Raw genomic sequence first — 26,667 nt, 5'->3', positions numbered from 1 at the left:
AAATGATATTGCGCTCGCTTTGTCTGGTTTACTAAAGGAGTCATTTTTAGGGCCCATTCACACTATGGCATAGTGACAATGTGTGCATTATTGCAGCGCATGCCACATTATATGGGTTCAAAAGGTATCTGATCACACTCCTTACCGGAAAACTATAGAGTTAGGTGCTGAAATGACTGCGGATGTCTTCGCTCTGATCAAAAAGGAAATAAGATGTCGCCAACACCAGAGATATGTGTCCAAGCAAATTACTTTTATTATTATTATTACTACAGGTATTTATATAGCTCTGACAATCTACACAGCGCTTTACTTAGTGCACATTCACATCAGTCCCTGCCCTCAAGGAGCTTACAAACCAAGGTCCCTATCTCACATGCATACATACAGGGCCAATTTAGACAGGAGCCTATTAACCTACCAGCTACTGTGCTGCATACTGAACCTGATGAAGGCACTCTGCGTAGCCCGAAAAGTTGCCAAAATATGTACCAATAAAAGACGTTTGCGTGGAAACATATCTCCAGTGTGCCGGTGATATTTTGTTTGTACATTATATGCGTTGGTTCAATTCACCATCATTAAATATGTATGTCACGACTTGCCAATGGACCTGCGTTGCAGCGCAGCTTGATGTGTAGCAATGCACTAATGTGTGTTGTGGTGCGGAGCTCTCACAGAAATGACGCATGTACCACGCATGTGTTGCCACCCCATTCATTTTAAATAGGCTACTTCAACACAACGCTTATTTACGCAATGGTGTAAATGGACAGGAGAATAGCCTCAGTATTTTTATTTTTTACCTCACCTGTACTGACTGAATATTAAAAATAAATACAGGATCACTAGGCCAGAGGTAAAATTATTATTTAGGCAAATTAGTAATTTAGCCCTAAAGGGGAGCCATAGTCTTTTAAAGTATGTGTATAGTAATTTTTTTGTTTTTGTTTTGGATAAAGTAGGGAATTGTAAAGTCCACTCTGGGTTGCCGTTAAATTTACCCATGCAGCGTGTACCTTATTCCTCACTCACAGCCAGTATTCTCCTCCACTGTCCAGCACCCATGAGATGTGGATAGGCAACCAGGTAATTTTTATAGTATATGCTATCATCTATGTACAGTATATCATGTATACAGGGTCTACTTCCTGGCTTGGCCTCCCTAGTGCTTCATTGCACTGCAAGTCTACAAAACAGGGTCTCCTTTGCTAGTTTCTAACTCCCCAGTGTGCTCCTGGTAGACAGTGACCATGTGACCTAGGCTTGAAGTCACACACCCTGAAGGGTTTTTTTACTAATGGAAGTGTGAGTTTTAAATAAAGCTTTACTTCAAAGGGGACATATAAAGGGTATTGTGCCGTCAGCATAAACATTTAACATTGCCGGAGAATTATTTTGCTCTTGTTCTACAATAACAGTCATCCCCAGCAATCTGTCAATTATACTATTAGCTATTGATTGAATGGAATAATGCATTTTTTTCCTCCGCAGTATGTCCATTGTTACCTTATCACAGAAGACCTTGATCTGGCAGTATGCCCGATGGATTGGCTTGTTGCTACGGTTATTATAGCTGTACGTGTCAATCTGAATCATGAGAGGAAGGCCTTTGACCCCTTTCTGAGAGGAGAAATCAGTACTGAGACAGTTCACGGTGATGAAAATCTGAGGAGAAAAGAAATCATACAGAACTATGAACGCTGTGACAACAACAACAATGCAAATATCACAAGCTGAACACCATGAGGGGAATTTATCAAAACTGGAGCAGACAGAATCCGGGGCAGTTGCCGTGGCAACCAATCAGCTTCTCTTTCATTTGCAAAGCTTAAGTAAGAACTGGGGGCCGAATAAAAAGTAACCCTTGGGGCTACCCCAAACTGCAAGGGTTAAGTGCTCGTTTTGGTCTAGGGTCTATAATAACAAAGATAATCTCACCTGAAACTCTGACCCACCTGGATGCTAAACTGGCCCCCGCAGCCTATTCTTCACCCTGGTCGTCTAAGAACCTGTGATGTCATCACCTCCAATACAGTGTGTTGCACGTGAGTACGATGAGGGACATTCCACTGGGGGGCTCTAGTAGCCAGGCGGGGCGGCGAGGTGGGGAGAAGTAGCAGCTGTCGATCAAACTTCTGGAGCTGCCCAGCAAACTGCTAAAATGTGTCCCAAGTGGGCGACATGCGCAGAGGGGAAAAGCAGAGCATTCACACCGAGAGTGGCAACACAGAAGACAGAGGATCAGCTACGTTGTCACTCAGAATAAGTAAGTCTAGGAACGTGGCAGGATAAAAGAGGGATATACTATCAAGGAATATAGTTGTAAAGTAAATGTTACGCATAATAGCATACTTACTTCCCATCGTACTGCAGACTGCAATCCCAGCATGATTCAATGGATGCTGGTGTGACCCGCGGATGGCACCACGTGAATCCAAACATAAAAGTAGTCACCAGCACGCCAAGGTCCAATGTATTGATACGCCTTTATTTAGACGCTAGGAATACATGGTATCACTAGTAGACAGCAACTTTTCGGAACCATTAAGGCCGTGACACACTGCAGGCGAAGCAGCGCGGAGCGGTGGCGCGCTGCCTTTGCGAGCAGTGTGTCATGTCATTTTCTCCTGGGCACCTAAGCTGGCGAGAGCTCGCAGAGCTGAGCGTGCCAAGATCAACAATTCCAACTTCAGCCAATCGGCTCGCGCGAATAAACCAGCGCGTCGGTATGCGACAGCTGGCTGGTTGTTACGGACGAGCCGATTGGCTGAAGGTGCAGTCAATCATCTGACTGCAGTCAGCTCACACACTGCACGCAAAGCTCCGTGCCGGATAGCTTTGCTTCGCTCTGCACGGCTTCGCGTGCAGTGTGTCACGGCCTTTAGCGGTCCCTTCATCAAGCAGACATAGTGACACTCTGTTTGGTGGTTGGGCAGAGTCATCGTGACTCTGCCCAATCATGGCTCTACATTTGTACTGAGCCCTGATTGGCACAGTCTTGCACCTGACCTGCGGTCAGGTGCAGGAGTGTAGCCAATTACCGTTTTCGGACGGCGCAGTGCATTGTGGGATGTGCGGGGGTCGAACAGACCACGGACATCCCATAATGTTCGGCGTTCGGCGAACGCTAGAACATGCAATGTTCGAATCGAACCTATGGTCGACTCGAACATGCAGCCCATCCTTACTGGTGACCACTTTTACATTTGGAAAGGTTAAGCTGACACGTAAATGAAATAGTTTTAGAGTCAATGGCCCAAAAAAACACTTTCTGGGTTTACTGACACTTTAGTAAGTGCTGGTGTTTGGTAAATCACTTTTTTGGAACTAAGGACGGGGTAATGGCCACCTACGTCTAACTGCACCCCCTATTCTCCGTTCAGCAGAAAAAAGGAGAGCTGGTGTCCCCTTTCCTCCTCAACACTCATGACGTTTTACAAGCGATCCGGTGACTCACCCAAGAAATGAAAGACTAGTTATAGAATTATAGAAATGATAAAGACCGGTGTTCGCAGGACTTCACTGAAACCTTTCACCTATAACACCACACCTTGGCAGCCCATTCTAAGTGACATGCTGCAAATAGGAAGCCGGGTCTAAAGCTATCTCCTATAATAGGGGATTTAGCAGATTTATGACCACAGCACAATGTATGCCTCAGCAAACAGTATACAGAGCCGTGTGTCAACAGGACAAGCCTAGGGGAAACATTATGTAAAGGGATCCATGGCCATTAATCTACATATGACAAACTATACTGTTCCTAATTTCCTGTCCTGGCTGTATTCAGTCTCACAATTTTTTATTACAGGTTCCAGTCTAGACCAATATCTAACCGGCATGTCAATGTAGACATCCATATCTAGTAATATTCAAATAATGTAATTAGGACACAAGTGGGAATTGCCCCAATCCACTTAAACGCAAGTATTATTAAACATTAATATGACACAAATACTGTATCGTATACACAAGCCATTATAAGATAAAAAGCCCAACTCCAGCATAAAACGTTTTATTTTGTTTTAGAGTAGAGTTGTCCCTCTTGAGGAAATTTACCCTCAATTCCTCCTTTGAAAGAAAGTGATGAGAAATCTATGTAGTGGGGGAAAAACTAAAAGAGATTTTTAGTAAGGTGGGAAAATGTTAGAACTTCTGACAATGTTTTTATTGTTGTCTGTGGCCTTCCTGATCCCCATTTATTGTTCAGTTAGAAATGGAGTCACAGAAAGATATAGAAACCTGACATAAATATTAAATCTTCTATCCTAATTTTCTCTATCCCAAACCAGAAAAAAATAAAAATTGTCTGGAAATGGGTTGGCTGGTCTGGTCAGGGGACAGTCAATGTATTTCAAACTCCCTTCTCTCCAATCTCCTGTGTGTGGGTTTGTTTAGGAATTACTCTTCTACAACACAAGCAGGGTTTCTCAAATCACCAGATGACTGCCTGGGTGACACAGTGGGGGTGATTTACTAACCTAAACACACACACGCACCAGGTGCGTGTGCATTTTTACACAGCAAAACGTATTTATCGACCACCACGAGCAACGCGTCACATTTTCACGCCATTATGGCGTGTTTTTATGTATTTACATACGTGCGAGTCGTGTAGCATGCGCCATAGGCTACACGCTGCTCTAATAGCGGCATGCAAGTCTCTAAAAGCATATTTCCACTAATGCCATATATAGAAAAATCATGCACATGATGCATTTATAATGCTGCTTCACAGTTTAGACAAAAATGGTTAGCTCATGCATTTACATTCCTGCATTCATCAACGCAAGCAACACAACGTAGAGCTAATTTACACAACATCACCTTGCAATTCATGCAGGGCTTTGCACAACACACCTGCTGGGTGTGTACACACTACAAAGGTGTCTAGATTCCACCAATAGATCATGCTGGGAGGGAACACACTACAGAGGTGTATACTTGTTCGTGGCGTGTTTATAAGGTTAGTAAATCAACCCCAGTGGCTCAGTTGTTAGCACCCCTTCCTTGCAGGACTGGCATCCCTGGTTCAAAACCTCAGCTGAGAAACTATATGCTTGGAGATTGCACGCTCTTCCTGTGCTTGAATAGATTTCTCTGCACACTTCAGTGCCCAAATTCAGTAGATATATATAGACATAGATCATGTGACGAATGTTGCTGTATTTACTTGTTTTTTGGTATTATGTTGTTGTTTTTTGTTTTTTTGGGGGATTTTTTGCTTTGTATACCATGCAGGAGATCTCCCTTCTCTTCCTTTCCGAGAGATATAACAGGAAGTAAAATAAGTTAGGAAGCAAAATCTCTCATAAGTGAGGGGAATTTTTCTTTTGGACAGTTGTCGCTTAAAAAAACTGTTCCCAATGGAAGATTTCCAGTTATCTTGTGTTCCTGTGGCATCTCTAATATTGTAGATTTCCCATTAGGTATTACAAAAGACAATGCTCACCAGGACAAAAGATTGAATCTCCCCATCAGAGAGACACACAGTAACTAAATATAGGGATGAGCTCAGGTTCCTCTTAACAAGGAAGCCAATCGGCTGCAGGCCGGCCATTCCCCACCCTGCAGCTGCAGGCTGGCCATTCCCCACCCCGCAGCTGCATGAAAACAAAAGGCTGGGATGCTTGTGTTGATGCCATTTACCTTATATGACCACATATTAGGTAACTATAATTTACCAAACATAGGCATTTAGCGATATATCCCGCCCCTTGCTTACTTCAAGCAGCTAATTGAGTGGCATGGAAGAAGCTTACTTTCCTATTCAGGAGGATCTCCTTCAGGGTTTCGAGGAGTTAAGGTTCGGACCAAGTTCTATTCAAACCTGAGCTTATTCCTAAATAAAATCTGAAAGCGGTGCTAGACTCCAACTCTATCCAAATCAAACCAAAAGTTTTTTGGCTTTACACTTTAAAAAAATTTTTTTTAAATAATGTCTTACAATAAATACTATTTCCATAACAGCTTGTTTCCACTGTAGTGTTTTATTACCAAACTCTATATTAGATTTCATTAACTCCTGATAATTATAGCCTCAGTCACACTATAGTTCAACCAGAACTCATTTAACATTCACCAGACCCAGCATAGTGCATGCATTGTTCAATAGATTATCATAACTGTCATGAAAACTAAAAATGCAAATTAGTATTTAATTTGGAATCTTTGAGATAAGTCAGTTGTATATATTCTCTTTGAAATGTAAAGTGTAACGTTACAATAAATGGATGGATTGGTCAGAAAGTAAGTCTACTATTTTTTTTAATAATATAATATGGGGGGAATTTATCAAAACTGCAGCAAACCGATTCTGGAGCAGTTGCCCGTGGCAACCAATCAGCTTCTCTGTTCAGTTTGCAAGATTTGAAAATGAGAGAGAGAGAGAAGCTGATTGGCTGCAGTGCAAATCTGCTCCAGATTTTGTCTGCTCCAGTTTTGATAAATTCCCCTCTTTGTTTTTTCTTTCCTGTCTGAAATGTTGCTGTTTGTAAATACTAAGCATATTTCCACTTTTGCATCCAAATTGGGATAACACCTATTTCATATTTGTAATATGTTCCCATTCGCATAGCATAACTTTAAGAAATATATTTAAAAATTGCAACTTACCCTTTTTAATGCTCTTTCCTGAAAACTCCAGGACTGGAAATCCTACTTAGTTCTTGCTTGGTATGCAATATGTATGGGATTGCTGGGCAGTTGTGTTTGCCATCATTAACCCTGTCTATTGTAGTGGGATTTTGATATTAACCCATATACTTCAAACTGATATTGATCAGCATACCCACTATTATTAATATTGTTATAGTTAGGTTACTGAAAGTTTTAGCCATACAGAGCACTTCACATATAATAGATACATTTAAGATGAATTCTCTACTTTCATATTAGCAATGTATTTTACAGAATAATGAGAAATAAACTAATAAGTCTTGTATTTATATAGTGCACAATTATATAGTGGAAGGTTATTTATATTTATATTATACAGATAATAAGTTGTGTGAATAAGCAACCCATGGAACATTTAGCTTTGTAGATGATAGAGGTAACTAGAGTTCATGTAGAACATGTAAGCCTTATAGGACAAGGTAACAAGGGTTCAAGACATATAGTCATAAACAACTTTTCTGACCTTGGCTTAAGGAACTTTAGGTTAATTGCCAAAACAGCTGTCCTCTAACCTTGATATGAGAGAGTCTTATCAAGACAAGAAGGCCCATCTAATGTCCTTGGCAAAAACTACATGGTGGCATTACTATCTGATTTTTGGAGATAATTTAAGGTACCGCAGATGGTTTCATTGTTCAAATCTCTATAAGAAAGGGGTGTGCATGCCTGAATTGCTGCATGTTCCCAGCCTGCTGAATAAAAACCTACTTCTTGAAGATTTGGCTAGTGTCGATCCTCCATTTATTCTACCTCACTATCCTGTTCTGGCAGATTTCATTATCAGTTGTTAAATAGATGAGCAGGACTGTCTGTCCTAACAAAGGATTAAAAATCATGACTTGGGTGGCACAGTGTATTGTCCCTCCAGTCTGTCCCCTTATATCCACATTGCGATCTTTTCAAAGCAATAGAAGTTGCCCATAGAGCCCTGTGTATAATCCTGCCCCCCAAAAAACTACTAAAAGGTAAGAAATATGTTTTAAAAATCATTTTTAGGTATTGTCGTGTGAATGGGAACATATAACACGCATATGGTGGGGTTCCTCAAATTTGACTGCAAATGTGGAAATACACTTTAAATTTAACAATGAAGGATTTATTTTCAGAAACTAAATCAACGTTTTCTGAAAAATCAGATATAAGTTATGGTATATTTTGGTGCAATAAGGTGTATGCACATCCAAAATCAATGTTTAGTATGTTCGGATCATGCCCCATTGCATAAAGATTTCTTAAGAATGTTGCAAAGTTTTCACCTGGAGATCCTCCAGTAACAACACTTACTGTTGTAGGCTGGCCACAAAGCCCCCATAGATGGCTCAAATTTCTGTATATCCCCATTGTATTCAGGCAGCTGCAGCAGCCATGGCTGCTAGCACTGCCAAGCAGTAACTGCATCTGATAGGATACAGTCACTGTTTTCTTTATGACAGGTTTGCTTTAAAGGATTTTAATTGGAGTGCAGGTTTACTTGTTCAAATGTTTAGGTGGTTTACTTGGTATGTTTAAAATTGCATTTTTAGAAAACTGTTAAATGCATTCAAACTCACTATAAATGTGCACTTACATGTACTTTTCGTACATTTCCTGTGCTGGTTTAGTTATATTTGGTACTAGAATGCATATTCTGGCTACCAGCATGCAATTTATCCACCAATAGTAGGAAGTCCCAAACATGTCTAAAACACCCACAGCAAAGAAATGCATTGAAAAAAATTGGAGTTTTTTTTATTGTACCAAGAAATAGCTGGTGTGTATTTTTAGAATAGATTCAATGCGTACATGCCCACAATCTATTTTTTAATTTTGAACTCAGACCAGAGAGAACTCACAAAACACCCTCCATTCTGCCAGTTTCTCATTTCAAACTCTTTGCAAAGTACATTTTAAAGAATGGGGATGTAAATGTGACTTGTACAGAACACAACAAAGTGCACACCTCATCGCCTGTTACTTGTACTAAATGTTCTGCCTGATGCAGTTTTTTTCCATTGATAACAATTCTGAAAGCTCCATCTACTAGCTATAAGGACATTGTGCACACCAAAGAGATTTCTGATAAGGAAATCCCACCATAAGAGCCCCCACAAGTGACAATGTAGGTACACAGACAGTCTCAGTGAAAAGGTCTGCAAAGCACCAAGTGTTCACTTAACTACTGTTTTGGGAAACCATTCATTAATAAATGACTCCCCTATAGTGTATTTGTTTTGGAAAAAAGAAAATAGCACTGCGCTTCAAACTCAAAAATTATATTCCTAAAATGTTAAAAATTTGTATGCAATGTGAAATTGTCACACAGTGACAATTTCACACAGTGTAACGCAGTTTTTTTTTTTCTGGATCAGCCACATGATCACTGGCAACACCTGACCTCAGGACTGGAGATTTCATCCCTCCCTGAAATCTTAGAAATCTCCAGAGATCCAGATCCCAGTTACAATCCAGAAAAGATGGAAGAAACTGAAAGGCCAGCTTCTTCCCTGTAAATCTATTAATATTCTGGAACATCTCAGCCCCTCTGGCTGAGAGTCCTGGGTGTCTGTGTCGCCAGCATCTTGCATGGCATTGCCACAATAGTTATATAGTTAGTCAGGTTGAAAATAGACACATGTCCATCGAGTTCAACCTATAGAGATATTTTGAAGAAAAAAAAAAAAAGCCTAAACTGAATGCCATGCCCCCAATTACCCCTTGTTGATCCAGAGGAAGGCAAAAAAACCCTATAAAGCATGGTCGAATCTGCTCCAACAGGGGAAAAACATTCCTTCCTGATCCCATAAGGCAATCGCATATTCTCTGGATCAACAATCTTTGATGCTTAATATACCTATAAAATCTCAATATCCAGTAATTGTCTGGGCATTTAGGAATACATCCAGATTTTTTAAAAACAATTAACTAAGATAGCTGGAACTAGCTCCTGGGGGAGTCTACTCCACATTTTCACAGCTCTAACTGTGAAGAATCATTCCCGTATGCAAAGGTTAAACCTCTTTTCCTCCAGATGCAAAGAGTACCCCTGTCCTTTGCAGTGACCTTAAAGTGAATAATTTGGTACCAAGCTCACTATATGGGCCATTTATGTATTTATACATTGTGATCATGTCCCCCCTTAATCACCTCTTCTCCAGAGAGAACAAATTCAGGTCAGTTAATCTTTCCTCATAGCTGAGCTCCTCCATGCCTCATATGAGTTTAGTCACCCTTTGCTGCACTTTCTCCAGTTCCAAAACATCTGGAGAAAGTGCAGCAATATGATGCAGATGGTCAAGTGGGGTTGAGAGCAAGGGAGAAGAAGCGGAGGTAGTCAACCTGCTGAAGCCACCCCATAAACCAACGAAAGAGTCACATGGGGCAGCTTCCAGAAAAGAAAGGAGGAGATGAAGGCTTCAGAAATGGGAAATGGTGGAGCATGCACACTGAGAGTGGCAACACAGCAGCCAAAGGATTGGCTGCTATAGCATTGCCACTGACAATAGGGAAGTGCACTGAATCTGCAGAATAAACCAATTACTAACATTGAAAATATTCATGATGGAAAAGTTAGGCACCCAGATAGGGATTACAATTTTAAGATAATGACACATAAAATTGGGATTAGTGACACATTAATTAATATAACTTCATGAAGAATGCAGCAGAGGAACTCAATAACAGTGTGAAAGGGTAGGAACTCCAGCAGGAGGAATTCTCCTTTGGGGAGCCCTGAAGATATCAGTAGCTTCTTGGTGCTTAGCTTGTGTTTTCATCACTTTGAAGAGATATACACAGTTGAGACTAAAACCTGTCACAAACCCAAGCAACTGAAACATATTATCTTCAGTGAAAAGCACTGTCATGATCATTAGGTCCAGAAACTTGCAAAGCCGAAGTTCGGTATATCTCATCACCCTAGAAGACGTTTTATATAGCTGTGAGTCTAGTTCCACTCTTGTTCATTTATTTTATTATTCCGCAGAGCGTCATATTACTTCCAAGAAAAGCACAAAAAGCCTGAATGGAAGGAATATAACAAGGTGTGCGTTTTGTGTCGGGTAAACATCATCTTCTATGTTTATACAATAATGAAGCTGCATATCTTTGACGTGGTGGGGTGTTCTCCAACCAAGTAAAAACATGTTCAGTTGAACAGAGAATATGTAATGATGTGTGATTATCAATTTATTAACTACAAAGCACATAGACATGACACATCACAGATTATTCAAATATAGAAACCAAATGTAACATTTGGGCTTTTCTCTATTTTACACCAGTAGAAGTCATACACTGTACCCAGCAGCGTTGCCCTGCGGTCGGTATTTTAAATTCCGTTCGCAAAAGGTGAGCACTTCTTACTAAGAAGCTTCTCAATAAGTGCTCACCATTTGTGAGCGGAACTTACAATACTGATGGCAGGGCTGCGCTGCTGTGTACAGTGTACAAATCCTACACTGGCAGTCATGGATGGGAAGGGGTGTTTCTTGGCAGGTAAGAGCAGCAGGGAAGAGGGAGTAAGAGGGGGCACATGGTGGGGGTAATTCCATTTTCCCAAATTCGCCTGGAAAATTAGAATAACCATTTAAAGCTTGACGTTCGAAAAAGTATGTGAGCTTCTTTTGGGGCAGAGATGAACGCTTTGGGCCACATTGACTTAACTGGGAGTGCCTAAAAAAATTCAAGAAAAATGCATGTTTTCTTGCCTTGTTACTAGTTTTCCTTTGGTAATAATAAAAACGCTCAAGCCTGGAACACATTCAGAAACATGCAAAAACGCCTATACATATGCTCCTTATAAAAAGATTGAAAAATGACCAAAGATGCAAAGTGTGAAAGGTGCATGTATAAAATGCAGAAAATCATGCATATACATATTCAGTGTTGTCATAAAAAGACAACATATTACTGCAATAGCATGAATGTGTTCAATGTGCATAGGCCTTACAAACGCACAATATATAGGATTTTTCAATAATATGACTAAGAACTAAAAGATGCCAGTGGTGAATATAATACAATATATAAATAGTTTTTAAGAGGGTTTTCTAATATCAACATGGAACCCTTCCACTTACGCATGTATGTTGACTGGTGGGGGGGTCCCTCATCATCGTTTTAGCATTTGTTAATGCAAGAGTTAAATCAGAGTTACATCTTAAAAATACATTCAAGTACCTTAACTATTAACAAAAAAATATCTTATCGGCTGTAGATCCTCAAATCATCTCTGAATTGGTGCGGACACTGTCCTTTCTTCTGGAGGGTGGCTACTTTGGTTCCCCATGGGCCCTGTGTGTGTTGTAAAGTAGTCACCGCTCCAAGCTCGCTCCCGTGATGGACTACAATCTCAATAAAAATTAGTAAACTAAACCTTCACAACATGCACAGGGACCATGGGGAACAAAAGCAGCCCGCCTCCAGAAGGAAGGACAGTGTCAGCACCAATTCAGAGATGATTTACAGCCGAGTGAAAAACAAATACGTTTTTTTTATATATTTAAGGTACTTGAATGTATTTTTAGGATTTAACTCTTGAGTTTAGTGTAACTTTAAGAAGCAAGTTTGAGGCCGCTGAACTACTTAGATTCTCGGTCATCTCTCTGTGATTTAGATCTTATCTCCAAACCCATTACAGGAAATGAACAAAAGATCTCTATCTGTCATGCATCACGGTTTATAAATATTGGCATATACAGATATACTGAGAGTAGATGTTTTGAGGGTCCTGGTCTTTCATCTAAACATCCTGTGCGTAGAATGTAACTATCTACCCAGGTCATAACTGAACAGTCTATTTGCATTTGCTTTGGTGGAACGGCCTCCTTCTGGGATTTAATGGCCCACAATGAGATGAAGTGATAGGACGGATGACCTAAGAATGCTCTGTTATATCAAGTTTGAACCAGATGAGATGAGAAGAGATTTTTACAACATAAAGTTCACAAAATGTACAGTATGACTAAAGTTCATGCAGAATTTATCCACAACGTCACTGCTCAGCCATATCTTGCTAATTTATGAGAAAATGCTGGCTACAAAAAAAGCTGCTTAAAGTTATGTTTTCCCCCATAGTTCTCTTTAGGGTCACAGGAGGACATTTAGTAACCTCCTCCCGTGACCCAAAGCTCAGTATATAGCGAGCTATTGACCGCGATGTACTGATAGCGCCGCAGCCGGGACGGATCCCGACAATACTGTCTGGATCCATCCAGCTGCGTGAGTGACAGCTGGCTCTGCCAATCTAGAGGCAGTGCCAGCTGTACCCACCCCCTCCCCCGTCCGTTCCGCCAGTCAGCGCTGGAGGATCGGAGCGGGGAGAGGTGGAATCCCTGAGGGGACAGTCACCGCTCTCTGCAGGGAGATGATCAGAAAGTGAGCAAGCGACTGTAAGTGTTCGCTCACATTCCGATCAATAGATCCGACCTGTGACAGCTTCTTTGTCACAGGTCGGCGCTAACTATGAGGATGAGTGGAAATCACACACCTCATAGTTCTCCTTTAAGAATTTGGTGGGAGATTTTGCCCACCAACCTCCAACAGTAACTAAAATAATTGTTTGGTGTGCACCAATCCTTTTACAGACTCACTGGGAGATCTAATCCTAACTTTTTCACAGTAATCCATTTTGGAATTGGCCCAACCTTAATAGTAAATTAGTGATAATACATTCAAGCATTTAGAGAGAGGTTCATTGAAATGTTACCTTGGCTTCTTCATTCACATCCCAAGTAAAGGACACGGCATTATAGGCTATTTCTTCAATGTTTCCAATGGTGTTGAAACTTTCTTTGTAGTCAGCTAGTAACAAGATAAAAAATTATGATTACTATGATCAGTGAGAATAACAATATACACCACTGTGTACATTTGCAAGAAGAAAAATGTTACTTTGATAATTTATTGTGAAGAAAAAAACAGGACAATTTGTTGTTGAATATTACAGACAATCTGCTTATGACAATTATTTTGCTATTGGCTATTAGACAATGAAAATAATGCATGATTAGATGATATAAGGAGACAGCACATCTTGAAGCTCAATTTTTATTTATGGTATTGCAGGTGTATTAATCTTATTTTATATTATTTTAATGTATTATTAAGTCAGGAGCTATTTTCCTACCTGCCTAAGAAACCATCTTCAGTTGTTAGATAAATCCTACATTTGTTTTTATACCTTTAAACATTAGAAACAGAAGAGTGACAGAAGAAAAAGACCAAGTGGTCCATCCAGAATGCCCCTTTTTTATTTTTTGGGTTTTATTTTTGTTATTTTTATTCATTATGATCATTATGATCAGTAAGAATAACAATATACTATACATTTTAACCATTTTGTCTGAGCATAGATCTATGTTTGTCCCAAGCATGTTCAAATTGGAATGACACCTTTTATAAATAAAAAATAATAAATGCATACTTCAAAATGTGCGTTTAGTATTTTTTTTGCATTGGAGCCAGTAAAGCATTGCAACCGCGATCAGAAGATTGCAATGCTCTGGCTGCTGCAGACTACACCTACTGTCCACCTTGGACGTTCAGTAAGATGGGTGGGAGGTAGTTTTAGTGGACTATTCCATTGAAAACTTCAAGTCCCTCTGCTGCAGTGGGACTTGTAGTTTTCCCATTCACAGATCCTGTCAACAGCAGCAGCCTGCGGGGAGAAGAACCCAGCGATTCAGGTAAGTGGGGAGGCAAGAGGGGGGTGGGGAGTATGGCAATCTGACCACAGCATATTTTACACCCTGAATATGTAAATTCACTTACTGTTGACTCACTCACTACCCCTGCTGAAAGTCTGTTCTAAGCATAAATGGCTCGCCAAAATCCACTAATTATAGGGAACTGCTCCTTTTAGAAGAGATTGATCAAAAGATCAATTAAAGATCCAACAACTATACCGTGAAGTTCTCTTAGAACCTTGGGATGAATACCATCAGAAATCATTGCTATAGCTTTAACTGAGCCAGTTTACCTTCTAGCTCTGCTTCTAGAAACCCTGAAAATTATCCTTTGCCGCTAGAACCAATATTATCATCCATCTTGCTTTTGTTAGTGTCATTTATTTCTGAGAAGGCTGAACAGAAGTAATTGTTTAACTGTTTTCTACATCCAGGTATCCCTCAACATAAATATTGTAACCAGTTTTCAATCTTGTATTTTCTTTTCTTCCTGTCACTGATATATCTTAAAAAAGTTTTTTGTCTCCTTTCTTAATAGATTTGGCCATTTCCTCTTCTCTCTGTACTTTAGTAACACTGATAATATGCTCGGCCTCCTTTTATCTGTTTTGATATACTTCTCTATCAGCTACGCTTTCTGTTTCCTTGTATATCCAAATCTTTTTTTTCTCTTTTAGTGTTACTATTTTTATTATTCGTTTTATTATTCTATTTTTACCTCTGTAGTGAAAAATCATATTTCTTACTTCCATTTACTCGTACTAAGTTGCCTGACATGTAATCTAGTTGCCTCCGTGATGGTAGACTTTAATAGTGCCCACTGATTACTGACTGCTGCCATTTCACTCCAACCGTTTAATTCATTTTTTTAGAAATTGACCTATTTCAGCAAAATGTGTCTCTTTGAAAGCTAAATCTTTTGTGTTGTATATGATTTTTCAGTCTTTGTTCTAATATTAAACTAAAGACATTGGTGATCGGTAGATCCCAAATGTTCTCCCACCTCAGGATCTGACAGTGGATCTCCATTTGACAGTACCAGGTCTAGAATATGATCTCCTCTGGTTGGGTTTTCTACTAACTGTTTAAGAGAAACCCCTTTCAATGCCTCCAAAATATCTGTGTTCCTGCTTATAAGTGCAGTTTTAAAACTCCAGTTAATGTCCAGCATGTTGACGTCACCCATAATTTAAACCTCTTCCTTCATTGTCATTTGAGTTATCTTGTCAATCAACAGGTTTTCATAATCTTCAGATTGTCCTAGGGGCCTGTACACTACAGCAGTTGTAAGGGAAGAACATATTCTGGTTTGCAGGCAGATCCAGCGCATTTCAGGTAATTTGTTTTTCTAATTATTGTTAGTTTTATGCCCTTTTGACATAAATAGCGACTCCACATTCCCCTATTTCCTACTCTGTCTTTTGCTATATAATGTGTACACTAATACAGTTATTTTCCAATCATTTGAATACCTAATTAATGTCACTGTAATCACAAAAGAGTCCAAGTTATCCATAGAGTTGCCAGCCCACAGAGCTTGTTACCTAAACACTGCCATCTACTGTTGGATGTTTTACACCAGAACTTTTAATTGTATTAAAGGAGAACTATGAGATGAGTGATTTCCACTCACCTCATAGTTTTAGCCGAACTGTGACAATGAGACTGTCACAGGTCGGCTCAGTAGATCGGGAGGTGAGCGAACACATACCGGGTTCGCTCACCTCTCGATCCTGTCACGGCTCTCTGCCGTCACAGGGGGAGGGGCTGGATTCCCCCCGCCCCGCTCCGATCTGCCAGCGCTGACTGGCGGAACGGACGGGGGAGGGGGCGGGTACAGCTGGCTCTGCCTCTAGATAGGCAGAGCCAGCTGTCACTCACGCAGCTGGGCGGATCTCGACGTCGATGTCGGGATCCGATCCGGCGTCTCAGTATACCGCGAGCTGTAGCTCGCGGTATACTGAGCTTAGGGTAACAGGAGGATGCTAGTTTGTGTCCTCCCGTTACCCTAAGGAGAACTATGGGGAAAAACACTGACCCCATAGTTCTCCTTTAACCACCACATCAGCAAAGTCTTTGGCAACATAGAGCTTCAAATTTGGTTTTCACTTGCTGGGGACAGAAATGTTCCTTACATTTAAATATTTGCCCCATTTTTGAAGTTTAAAAGCTTGTCTAAAAAAAAGTCTAAATTCCATACTAAGTAGTTCAGTACACTTGTGTGAGGACTAGAGACCACCTCGTATATACTACCCAGTATATCAGACCAGCCGGTTATATCATGACAATAACCATTATATTAGTTCCCCTCTATGCTTTTCCATTTCAATACATTCCCTCATGTGCTCCTCTATACGCGGGGGGGGCACAGAAGGAGACGATTCCAGTAATTACTTTGGAGGTATCAGGAATACAATGGGTTCTGCCTTCTGTACACACTAGATTTGGGGACCCACCACTGCAAACTCTCTTGACACATCTACTGGACGTTTGTGCATATTATAAATATTACAGGTGAAACTCGAATAATTAGAATATCGTGCAAAAGTAATTGCAGTAAGTGCGGCAAAAGGGGCCCAAACCAAGTACTGAGTACATATGCATGCTTGTACTTTTCAGAGGTCCGATATTGTTCTATGTACAATCCTTGTTTTATTGATTGCATGTAATAATCTACTTTTTTGAGGTTGTGGATTTGGGGTTCTTGGGGTTTTCATGAGCTGTAAGCCATAATCATCACAATTATGACAAATCAGGGCTTGAATTATCTTGCTTTGTATGTAATGAGTCTATCTCATATATTAGTTTCACCTTTTAAGTTGCATTAGTGAAATAAATGAACTTTGCACGATATTCTAATTATTCGAGTTTCACCTGTATATCATTAGCTGCAATGCACCTTATCCCTACATCACCTGCATACAATATCCTTAATTCACCTGGACCCTTAAGGTGCCCATACACCTTACAATTATCTGCAGATTTTCTGTGGTCAGATGGAAAAAGTGCAACAGATTGGCCCAGGTGGAGATAACTCCATCCACACAGTTAAGTGTAGATGGAGGAATCTGTTGCACCTTTTCCATCTGACCACAGAAAATCTGCAGATAATTGTAAGATGTATGGCCAGCTTTAGTCTCTTTTAACCTAGGACTCCAGCCAATAAAAGCAAGATACATTTTCCTGACCATGCTACAAATATGTGCAAATACTGTACATTGTAGTGAAAATGTTTGTTCTTGCTGAAATCTAATCACTGTAGCCATAGATAAAATACAAAGAGAGAGCGCTGTCACCTTTAGATCATGAAAAGTATTACTGGAAGGATCACTATGGGGTTTAAAAGCTTTAAGGGGACAGTTTAGACCGAAATACTTTCTTTTTTTTTTTTTACTAGGCCTATTAAAATAAGACGCAAGAAAGATCAATTTTATGTAAAGTACACTAACTAATTCCAGCCAATTACAGTTCAGAACTCAATACTGTAGTCAGATCAGTGGGGGGATGATTCCTAGTTGCACAATTTACATAGTTACAGCGTTGAACCAATAGATAAATCTGTAAGATCCTTTGGTATCGCCACAGATGATGAATTATATTGTATACTGTGTTATTTGTTATGCTATAGCCCTGACATCTGAAAACATTTTACACTCCGTAGACGTGAGATATACAGTTAGTGTACACTTAACGAGACACAGTGTGATGACAATGAAACAGAGAACTGAGAATGGTAGCCAAGGCCTGCTCTAAAACATCATATAAAGGTGTGGTTCAACACATAACGCAGCTATGACCCCTAACCCACAGGCCTTTATGTACATGGAAGGCTTTATAAAACAAACCAAACTGAACCAGTCTAAGTGAAGTATGTTGATTTATGATCCATTTCTTTATTCCTTTCAAGGGCGATAAGAAAAGATTTCAAAGCGAGGGGATAAGTAAGCTGCAATATGGGAAACTGCTCATTAGCCATTCTCTTCCAAAATATTCTAAAATATGACTTTTAAATGAAACTAATTAGAATGTATTACAACACTAGGTTTAAATGTGCATTTCTTATGTGAAGGGCCCTCTCTTTCAACTGCCTGGTCTGAATGGGGCTGGGGCTGGGGCAGAGCCAGTATGCATACACATTATAACTAGTTTTTGGCGCTGTGTGATCCTGCACTGTAGTGCACATAAAACGTGATGGTGTAAATGGACCCTAATACTAGTAATGCTAAATGTCAAATATATACTGTTAAACAGTAAACAAAAAACAGTTATTAGTGATAATTACCAATATCTAGGACGCGCTGTTTTGCGGTGTGCTGCCGCGAATGCCAGTACTTCCAGTATTTCAATTGTTCATCGCGGTTCTTGTCCTCACTGAACACAACCATAACCACGCTCTGCAGAGGTAAAACCAATAAAAACAATAAATGGCAGAACCATGTACCAGAGCGAGTGCTGCAGGGACACAGAACAAGAAGCAACAAGTAAGTATCCTTGTTTTACATGCTAGCTAGTGTAATCAGCGTTCTACAGTATAACTCTGTTTCCAAAGATGGGATAACTTTTTAGACATTTTTCCGTTTCATGAAAGTAGTGTTTTTGGAATCTATTTTATGCATGATAAACCGAGTTCGCAAAATGTTTTAACCCTTTGACTATTGGGCCCAATATCCTGTTTTGCACCATAGGTGGCCGGACCAATTTTTCAGTATGGAATACAGAGGAAAGAGGCATTGAATGTGATAGAGAGGTATAGAGCATTGCATGTAATGGAGGCATGAAGCACTCAGTGTTATAGATGAGGCATTAAGGGGTCTATTTATCATTATTTTCAACCCAATTTTCGACCATTTTTTGACCAAGATTTGATTTTCCACTCTATTTACTGTATTTTCACGCATTTTCCAACAAGCTTCACTGGTTGAAAATCTGCATCATACAATAACTGCCAATATTAAAATTGCATCAAACAAGATTTGTTGACATCTGTTCTTCAGTGGGAAAACTGCGTTATACTATTGAACCAGAGAATATCACTTAGAGAAAATGGATTTGATTGAAATTCGTTTAACATTTGTCATCAATAGAGAAGATCTGTCATAAGAGAATGCTTCGGCCTCCCAAAATCAAGGGTTCTACTGCCCATGCTTCACAGGGAAAAACTGTTATACTCTCCATCCAAAGTTGCAGATTTTATCATGTTTAGTGCCATGCTGCATAGTCTTGCCAGCAAACATCACTTGCAGCCAGAGCAGGAAAAGTAGAAAAAGCAACATCAACAGCACCAGCACGTCTTGTAATAGTGTCCAGTCCAAAACAGTGAGGCAGGAAATAGGAAGATGGCTTACACAGAAAGTAAAAAGATTTCAAGGTGATTTATCAAGATTCACTGAAAAATTCAACAAAATAACTGAAAAATATGTCCACTATACTTTCAACATTTGACTTGGCAAGATTCAATTATGCAAGATTCACCAATTAGCTGCCTGCATAATAAATCAGGTGAATGTTGCCAGAAACTGATATGTGAATCCTGTTGAAACTTTTGGGGAATCTTTTGGGTGATGTTTAAAAGAAAATCCTATGAGGCTGTGTATGTTGGAGAGCATATCTCCCTAGTGCCATGAATACTGAGGACTGAGCACATATCACTAGTATACATATACGCTACATATCGCTAGTGATGTGGATACTAAGAAATTAATTTGTGCACTGAAGTAGCATGCATGGATACTGGCAGGTTTGTCCCTAGCATAATCTCCACCTGAGGCAGGGAGGTGGTGGTGGTCATGTTGCGGGGGGAGGATGGGTTGATAGGGTTCTGGTGGTGTACCAGGACACTAGCAAGATCATCCTGCTCAGCTCCTGGCAATCAGTGATGTCAGGGGTTGTCAGAAGCTGAGTGGGATGCCAACCAGAGCTACAGTCTGTGGCTGTTTTATTATAAGGATGGCCCTGGATACTGAGGAATGACCTTTGTGAATCAGAGTACATGTATCACTTGGATAATGAGGAGTGATGAGCTGTGTCTACCAATGGGCAAGCCTCAACGATCACTGTATAAAGGAGGTATAAATCACAAGACTAGTCTAAAAAAAAAAGTCCATCAGCATGATAATAGGTATATGGGCAATGTCAGACAGCGGAGGTATGGGTGTATAAAGTGACTTCATGATATTAAAGAAGCAAAAAAACGTGTTGAGATGCACAGGTCCTTCCCCTCTAGGAGCCAACCCCTGGTATAATGGTAACAAACAAGAGAGGATAGAGAGAGGTGGGGTTTTTGAGTGGCTCCAGAGGGGACACAACCAATAAACTTTAGTCTTATACCACTATATATAAAATATAAATGTATTAGACAAAGACTAAGAACAATGGGTATGCATCAAAAGCATATAAAAAACAAACATATAAAAACATATACAGAACAGAGATTAACAAAAGACCTCCTATCAACCCTTGTGTTCCACAACCTGGGTGGTCTATAGGCTCATAATTATACATATCTCGAGAACATCACATCTGAGTCAGAAAAGAGGATGTGGTTGAGTTACTGAACCTCAGGTGGGAGCAACAATCTTTAAAGGGTGATAAATTCTTGGAAGGTACATCTCGACGCGTTTCGCACCTAAGGCGCTTCTTCAGGAGCAGAGGGAGGTAATCTAAGAGTAAAATAAAATGTAAATAATGCGCTCGAAGCAAGGCATTTTATATGTCTATATTGTGTTTGAATTTTTGAATTTTGTGGGATCGATGAGTCTTACCCCTTCGGTGTGAGGTCACCAGATGTTCGGTACAGGGTGGTATCGGGTCAAAGAACACAGTAAACCCAGACTGGAGAAAGATGGATGGCTAATCAGAGCGAAATAAAAAATGTGTGTATGGGTAAGTTTAAAAGGTGTTTGCATTGAGAGGTGATAGACAAACCCCAGTGAGTGAGTTTCAAACAAGTATATATATATGTATGTCTAATATCCAAGGCTGGCCAGCAGAACCTGTTAAATACACACAGGGTGCAGTGAAGACATGAGGTTGTTTAAAAGTAGAGCCAGGGGTCGAGCGTCGAGCTTTACCTTCCAAGAATTTATCACCCTTTAAAGATTGTTGCTCCCACCTGAGGTTCAGTAACTCAACCACATCCTCTTTTCTGACTCAGATGTGATGTTCTCGAGATATGTATAATTATGAGCCTATAGACCACCCAGGTTGTGGAACACAAGGGTTGATAGGAGGTCTTTTGTTAATCTCTGTTCTGTATATGTTTTTATATGTTTGTTTTTTATATGCTTTTGATGCATACCCATTGTTCTTAGTCTTTGTCTAATAAATGTATATTTTATATATAGTGGTATAAGACTGAAGTAAGCTCTGTGTGTCTCCACAAACATTCAGACATAGTAAGGAAGTCCAGGGAACTAAAAGTGTTCGGAAACATGATGACTGTAAGTGTTTAAAGAAATACTTTGCAGGGTAATGTATATTGGTTTGTTCTTGATTCAAAAGGTTTGAGAGTTTAATACTACTTTAAATTATAATTAAACCCTCAAGCTTTTTTTGCATATATCTACTGTTAGCAAGCACTATATAGATATATGCAAAAACATTAAAAAAAGTTACCAAAAAGATTTAAACTTACCTGTGTCTCAGCCGCGTGCTCCCGTCCGAAGATCTGAAGATTCTCAGGCGGCCACAAAGGATCATGGGGTGGGCGCAGTAGAGATCTTCGGCCGGGAGAAGAGGAGAGACACAGTGTAAGTCAATGCAGGCAGAGTGCACCCGCACAGACTCCGTGGAACAGGAAGGGACAGGAAGAGACAGGAGTCAGCGCTGGACCAGAGACCGGCACCAGCGCTGGAGGGACTGCTGAATAAAAGTGGAAGGAAGAAGATGATCGGATCAAGAGGCATCATTTAAGGTAAGTCCTTACACTAACATGTTGGGGGGGAATTTTTTTTTAACTTGAATGTAATTTTAAGTCCGAACTGGGTGAGCAGCTCTGTGTGCTGGTAGAGGTGACTTTTCTCTTTTATAAATCACAAAACTGACTGTACTAAATTACAAATCCTTTGGCAGCTGTTAGTCTGGAGCTTGACTTTAAAGTACATTATGAGGACCAATATTTTATTATTTAAAAGGTGTGACAATAGGTCCGTTGTGATGAGTGAGATACTGAAATAATACACTTTCCCATGTTCATGCCAGCGTTTAAAGACATTGGCCTATTCTGTTACTTCACAGCAAACCTGTGCCCAAAGGCATCCATCTTGAAAGCAAGAAGTAGAATTTAGACAGCCACTCAATATGGGTTTCCTTCTCTTCTCTTACCCATAATTCCACCTGACATGGAAACACGATCACCTGTGAAATATATGGCTGTCATACATTGTCCATTCAGCTTATCTAAAGAAGTAGCCTGGAGGGGTAACTTAAACATCTGTAGCTGCCATTGTAACAGCAAAGCTTACAAAGGGAAATTTAACTGCAAACTTTCCACTAGAGATATAGTACTTGGACAAATTGGAGCAACAACTTCAAAACATTTCTTTCATAATTCAGTATAGGCGACTGTATAACTTTAGTCAAATTTTCATTATCTTTATGTACTGTCATCCCTTCCATGTTGTCTTTTACAGAGCCTTTGTTTCTTCATATACAATAGTCATCTGTTGCCTAATGCGAAAATAACAGACTTCCTAAAGATCTCTCGGACATGTGGCAGACATGTGTTTAATGCATATTGTATGATCGTTACATGGGTTGTAAGATGGGAATCTAAGCCTATTTCTGCTCACACAGTAGAGGATGGGGGTTGATGAAAACTCAACCAAGGCAATCAACTTTGCTTCTGCTGCTGATGTCCCAACATTATCTTATGAGGTTATTCATATTCCATGTAAGATGGTGCTCAGAAAGTCCAATCACCTACAGTGTATGTAAACCCTAACAATTAACTTATCTTATTTGCTCCCTTTTGGTATGTTAAATGTACCATTAAAAGCATTTTGTTATATCTTGAGCACACTTCCTGTGTTATATTAAGAAAACGAAATAGTCTAAATAGAGGAGAGTGCTTTTGTTTTCTTTTTTCTTTTTGTATAATTGGTAAAATACTTGAATAAACATTTATTATATCTAAATAGATGAGAGTTGGAGGGATCCTGTAATTTTACAAATGAAAATTGGGCAGAGCTGACACCATTCGTTGCTAATTTTTAGTCTAGTAAAAAGGCATGTGCTGTTGGCCCACATCAGCAGATACACAAGTATGTATTTTTCTGTATTTGTAGGGACCTCAAAGGGATAAAACATGGGGAAATGTGCATGCATTACAGATATATACTGTAAATGTTAGTTTCATTTTGCTCTCACATGTGCATTAAAGGTCTTTTTTTAACTAAAGATTTTTTCTTAAACATTCATTATGGCTTCTGCAGGCAGCCTTCAACCAAATTATCTCAAGAGGAAAAATGTAGAAATGTATTTTTCTGGAAGAAATTAGCACCCCTATAACAGCCTCAGCTCTAAGAATGATTGCTACAAAATTTTGGACTGTGTCTATGGGAATTTATGCCCATTCAGCCAAAGAAGCATTTGTCAGGTCAGATTCTGAGGCTGGACAATGAGACCTGGTTCACAATAAGCGTTCTACTTTATTCCAAAGATGGTCATTACAGCTCAGGTCAGGGCTCTGTGCAGGCCGTTTGAGTTCCTCTGTACTAAATCCATCCAACCATGTCTTTATGGACCTGGTGCACCATAATTTGGAAGAGTGTACACATACTTTTACCCATAAAGTACCTAATGGTAAAAATATAGTGTTTCCAAGTTTTTTCCATATATATATATGAACGTTATCAGCCTAATATACATAATTAACCTCCCACAATGATAATCTTATCATTGTGGGATAATGGCAAAAATTAAGAATAATATGAATGTTAGTCAACTGTAAAATTTCATACCCGGACTTTTGAGATAGGATGCCTGAAACACTTATTGGCTCCAGTTTCACTCAGGGTGACGGCATAAAACTGCCCTTTGTTCAAATAAGTCATTGGTCCCTCCCCTTGTTTTTGCCGAAGAGATTTTGTAGCTTCTAGAGTATACTGAAAGGTGCTGTGGGAAAAACAACAAGATGTTTATATGATCACATCTCACAGCCACAATCTTAAAAAACATCTTTATGTTTAACAAACTTTACGAGCCGTGTCCACTACAAGAACACTGACATTTCCTATAGTTCAATGCCCCAGTAAAAAAAATATATTTGCATGTATATTACCTGGATGTTTGATCATACAAGAATTCCTCCGTCACAGAGGAGCCACGGTACTTCTAAAAAAGCAGGAAATAATGTAATAGTAAGAATTATGCCTGTTAAATTGCTATATATAACATCATAGTGAACAACCCCCATTCAGCACTGTGGTGCACAAATATTATGTGTATATCAGTGATCTAGCACATGCTAGCAGATACAGTCTGCCCAGTCACCAGTCCTTGTTCACTGATATGCAGTGCACTCCGAGAGGAGCTGTGTATCTATCTTTACCTGTACAGTCAAAAAAAATGGTTTGGTTGGAAATCACCGCAAGTGTCTTCATGGACTTCAAGCTAGTGCAACCTTTGCAGCCCTTAAAGGTGGTCCCCACTTGTGTAACAGTAAGGGCACCATGGGTTCATTTATCTTGCTGTGACCACACACTGATTTGGTTAGCGTTCTTGGCCTCAATAATGTAGACTGATCATGTGGTCACAGTTAAAGAGGAACTTTACCCTTATCTTTGAAATTACAACAAACACGCCTTTACAAATGTTTAGTAAGGGCAATCTACAAACACATAGGGGTCTATTCACTAAGCTGCTGTAGGCAGCCAAGTGAAAGACCGACCTGAAGTGAAGTGAGTCGAACGCTGTTCGGCTATTCACTTCAGGTTGGTACGGCTGATTTCAGCCGTACATCGGGTGGCTTCACGTGGCTTCGGGTCGGCCGATGGCGGGCGGTTCTGCTGCCGTTAAAAAAAAAAATGGAAAAAAAAACTCTCCCGGGCGCTCTAGGAGTCTCCCGCACCCGGCCGCCCAGGAGAGAAACAGCATTGCACCCGCCCTCTGCTGCAGTTCTCCATCAGGTCCATCAGCAGAGGGTGGGTGCAATGCTAGTTTACTATTGGCTATTGTAAATTGAAATAGCCAATAGGAATCTAGCAATGCATTCCTATGGGCAATTTAAAAAAAAAAAAATTATATTCTGACACGGCTTCGTGTCAGAATAAAGAAAAAAATAAAAGAAAAGCAGTGCTTCTCTCCTGGGGGCCGGGAGCGGGAGACTCCCGGAGCGCCCGGGAGAGTTTGCTGTCTGGAGATCAGTGTCCCTGGTTAGCTGGTAACCGGGGACACTGATCTCTCTGCAAGTGACCGGAGCCAGCCATAAGATCACTGCTGGCTCCGCCCAGCTGTCAGAAGCAGGCTGTCGGCCGGCCGCTCGGCCAGCTTCGACTTTCAGCCGAAGAGATGTACGGGCTATTGTGAATATTGTGAACTGAACTGAACTGAAGGGTTCCTGGGGCAGAAGCTAGCCGAAGGATCGGCCAAAGCTACGGCTAGATCCTTCGGCTGCTTCGTGAATAGACCCCATAGTTCTAAATAATTGCCGGATTTGTATTCTTTAATTCCTTTTTTACTTTTCCACCCCATTCTGCCTCAAGAGGCCATATTTAGTAAAGGCAGATTAATGTATCTCCCTTTGCTTCCTGCAACTCTGGCACCTGTGACTAGGATATGTGACCATGCACATCATCTCAGGGGAGGGAAATTCCCGTCCCTGAGATCTTGGGAGATTACAGATGAGATTTCCCAGCAATGCTCTGCTGATGTAACCTTCCCAGAATGCCATGCTTAGGCACATTACATCACTAATGCCCAAGAAAACCAGGAAGTGGAAAACCAATAATTGTAAGTAAAAGAAATATATGTTTGTTTAACTAATGGATGTAAGATGATTTCATATCGGCATTCAGAGATGCATTGTAATTAGTTTTTTAGTGAAAGGTGGTAAAGATCCCATGTTGATTCCCTTGTGTTGGAATAAAAGAATGAAAGGGAGAATCTGTTGCTCAGGACCTCTAGAATAGGTCTTCCATCAATGACTTAAATAAATAAGATGAATAGAGGTCAATGAAAAATCTGGTGCATCTGTGCTTGACCACCAATCATCCTCTATCTTTCATTTTCAAAGCTTAACGGAACAAGCTAAAGAGAGAAGCTGATTGGTTGCCATGGGCAACTGCTCAAGAGTCTGTCTGCTCCAGTTTTGATACATCCCCCC

The 26,667-nt window shown here is 40.1% G+C and overlaps 1 protein-coding gene across 1 annotated transcript in view; it reads right to left on the bottom strand.

The window, feature by feature from the left end:
- Nucleotides 1-26,667, bottom strand: part of GRHL2 (grainyhead like transcription factor 2) — a 68,899-nt gene that overhangs the window by 15,435 nt on the left and 26,797 nt on the right. Inside the window, exons 5-9 of the mRNA XM_018559113.1 lie at nt 24,625-24,677; nt 24,305-24,458; nt 18,628-18,739; nt 13,367-13,461; nt 1,510-1,668 (exon numbers count right to left, since the gene is read on the bottom strand). Of these exons, the coding sequence (XP_018414615.1) occupies nt 1,510-1,668; nt 13,367-13,461; nt 18,628-18,739; nt 24,305-24,458; nt 24,625-24,677 (573 nt within the window). The remainder of the gene's footprint in view (nt 1-1,509; nt 1,669-13,366; nt 13,462-18,627; nt 18,740-24,304; nt 24,459-24,624; nt 24,678-26,667) is intronic.

This window comes from Nanorana parkeri, unplaced genomic scaffold (assembly GCF_000935625.1).
Source record: "Nanorana parkeri isolate BGI_ZX_2015 unplaced genomic scaffold, ASM93562v1 scaffold16, whole genome shotgun sequence".
Taxonomy (NCBI): domain Eukaryota; kingdom Metazoa; phylum Chordata; class Amphibia; order Anura; family Dicroglossidae; genus Nanorana; species Nanorana parkeri.
The sequence above is the reverse complement of the archived record's forward strand: the minus strand, read 5'-3'. Positions and strand labels throughout refer to the sequence as shown.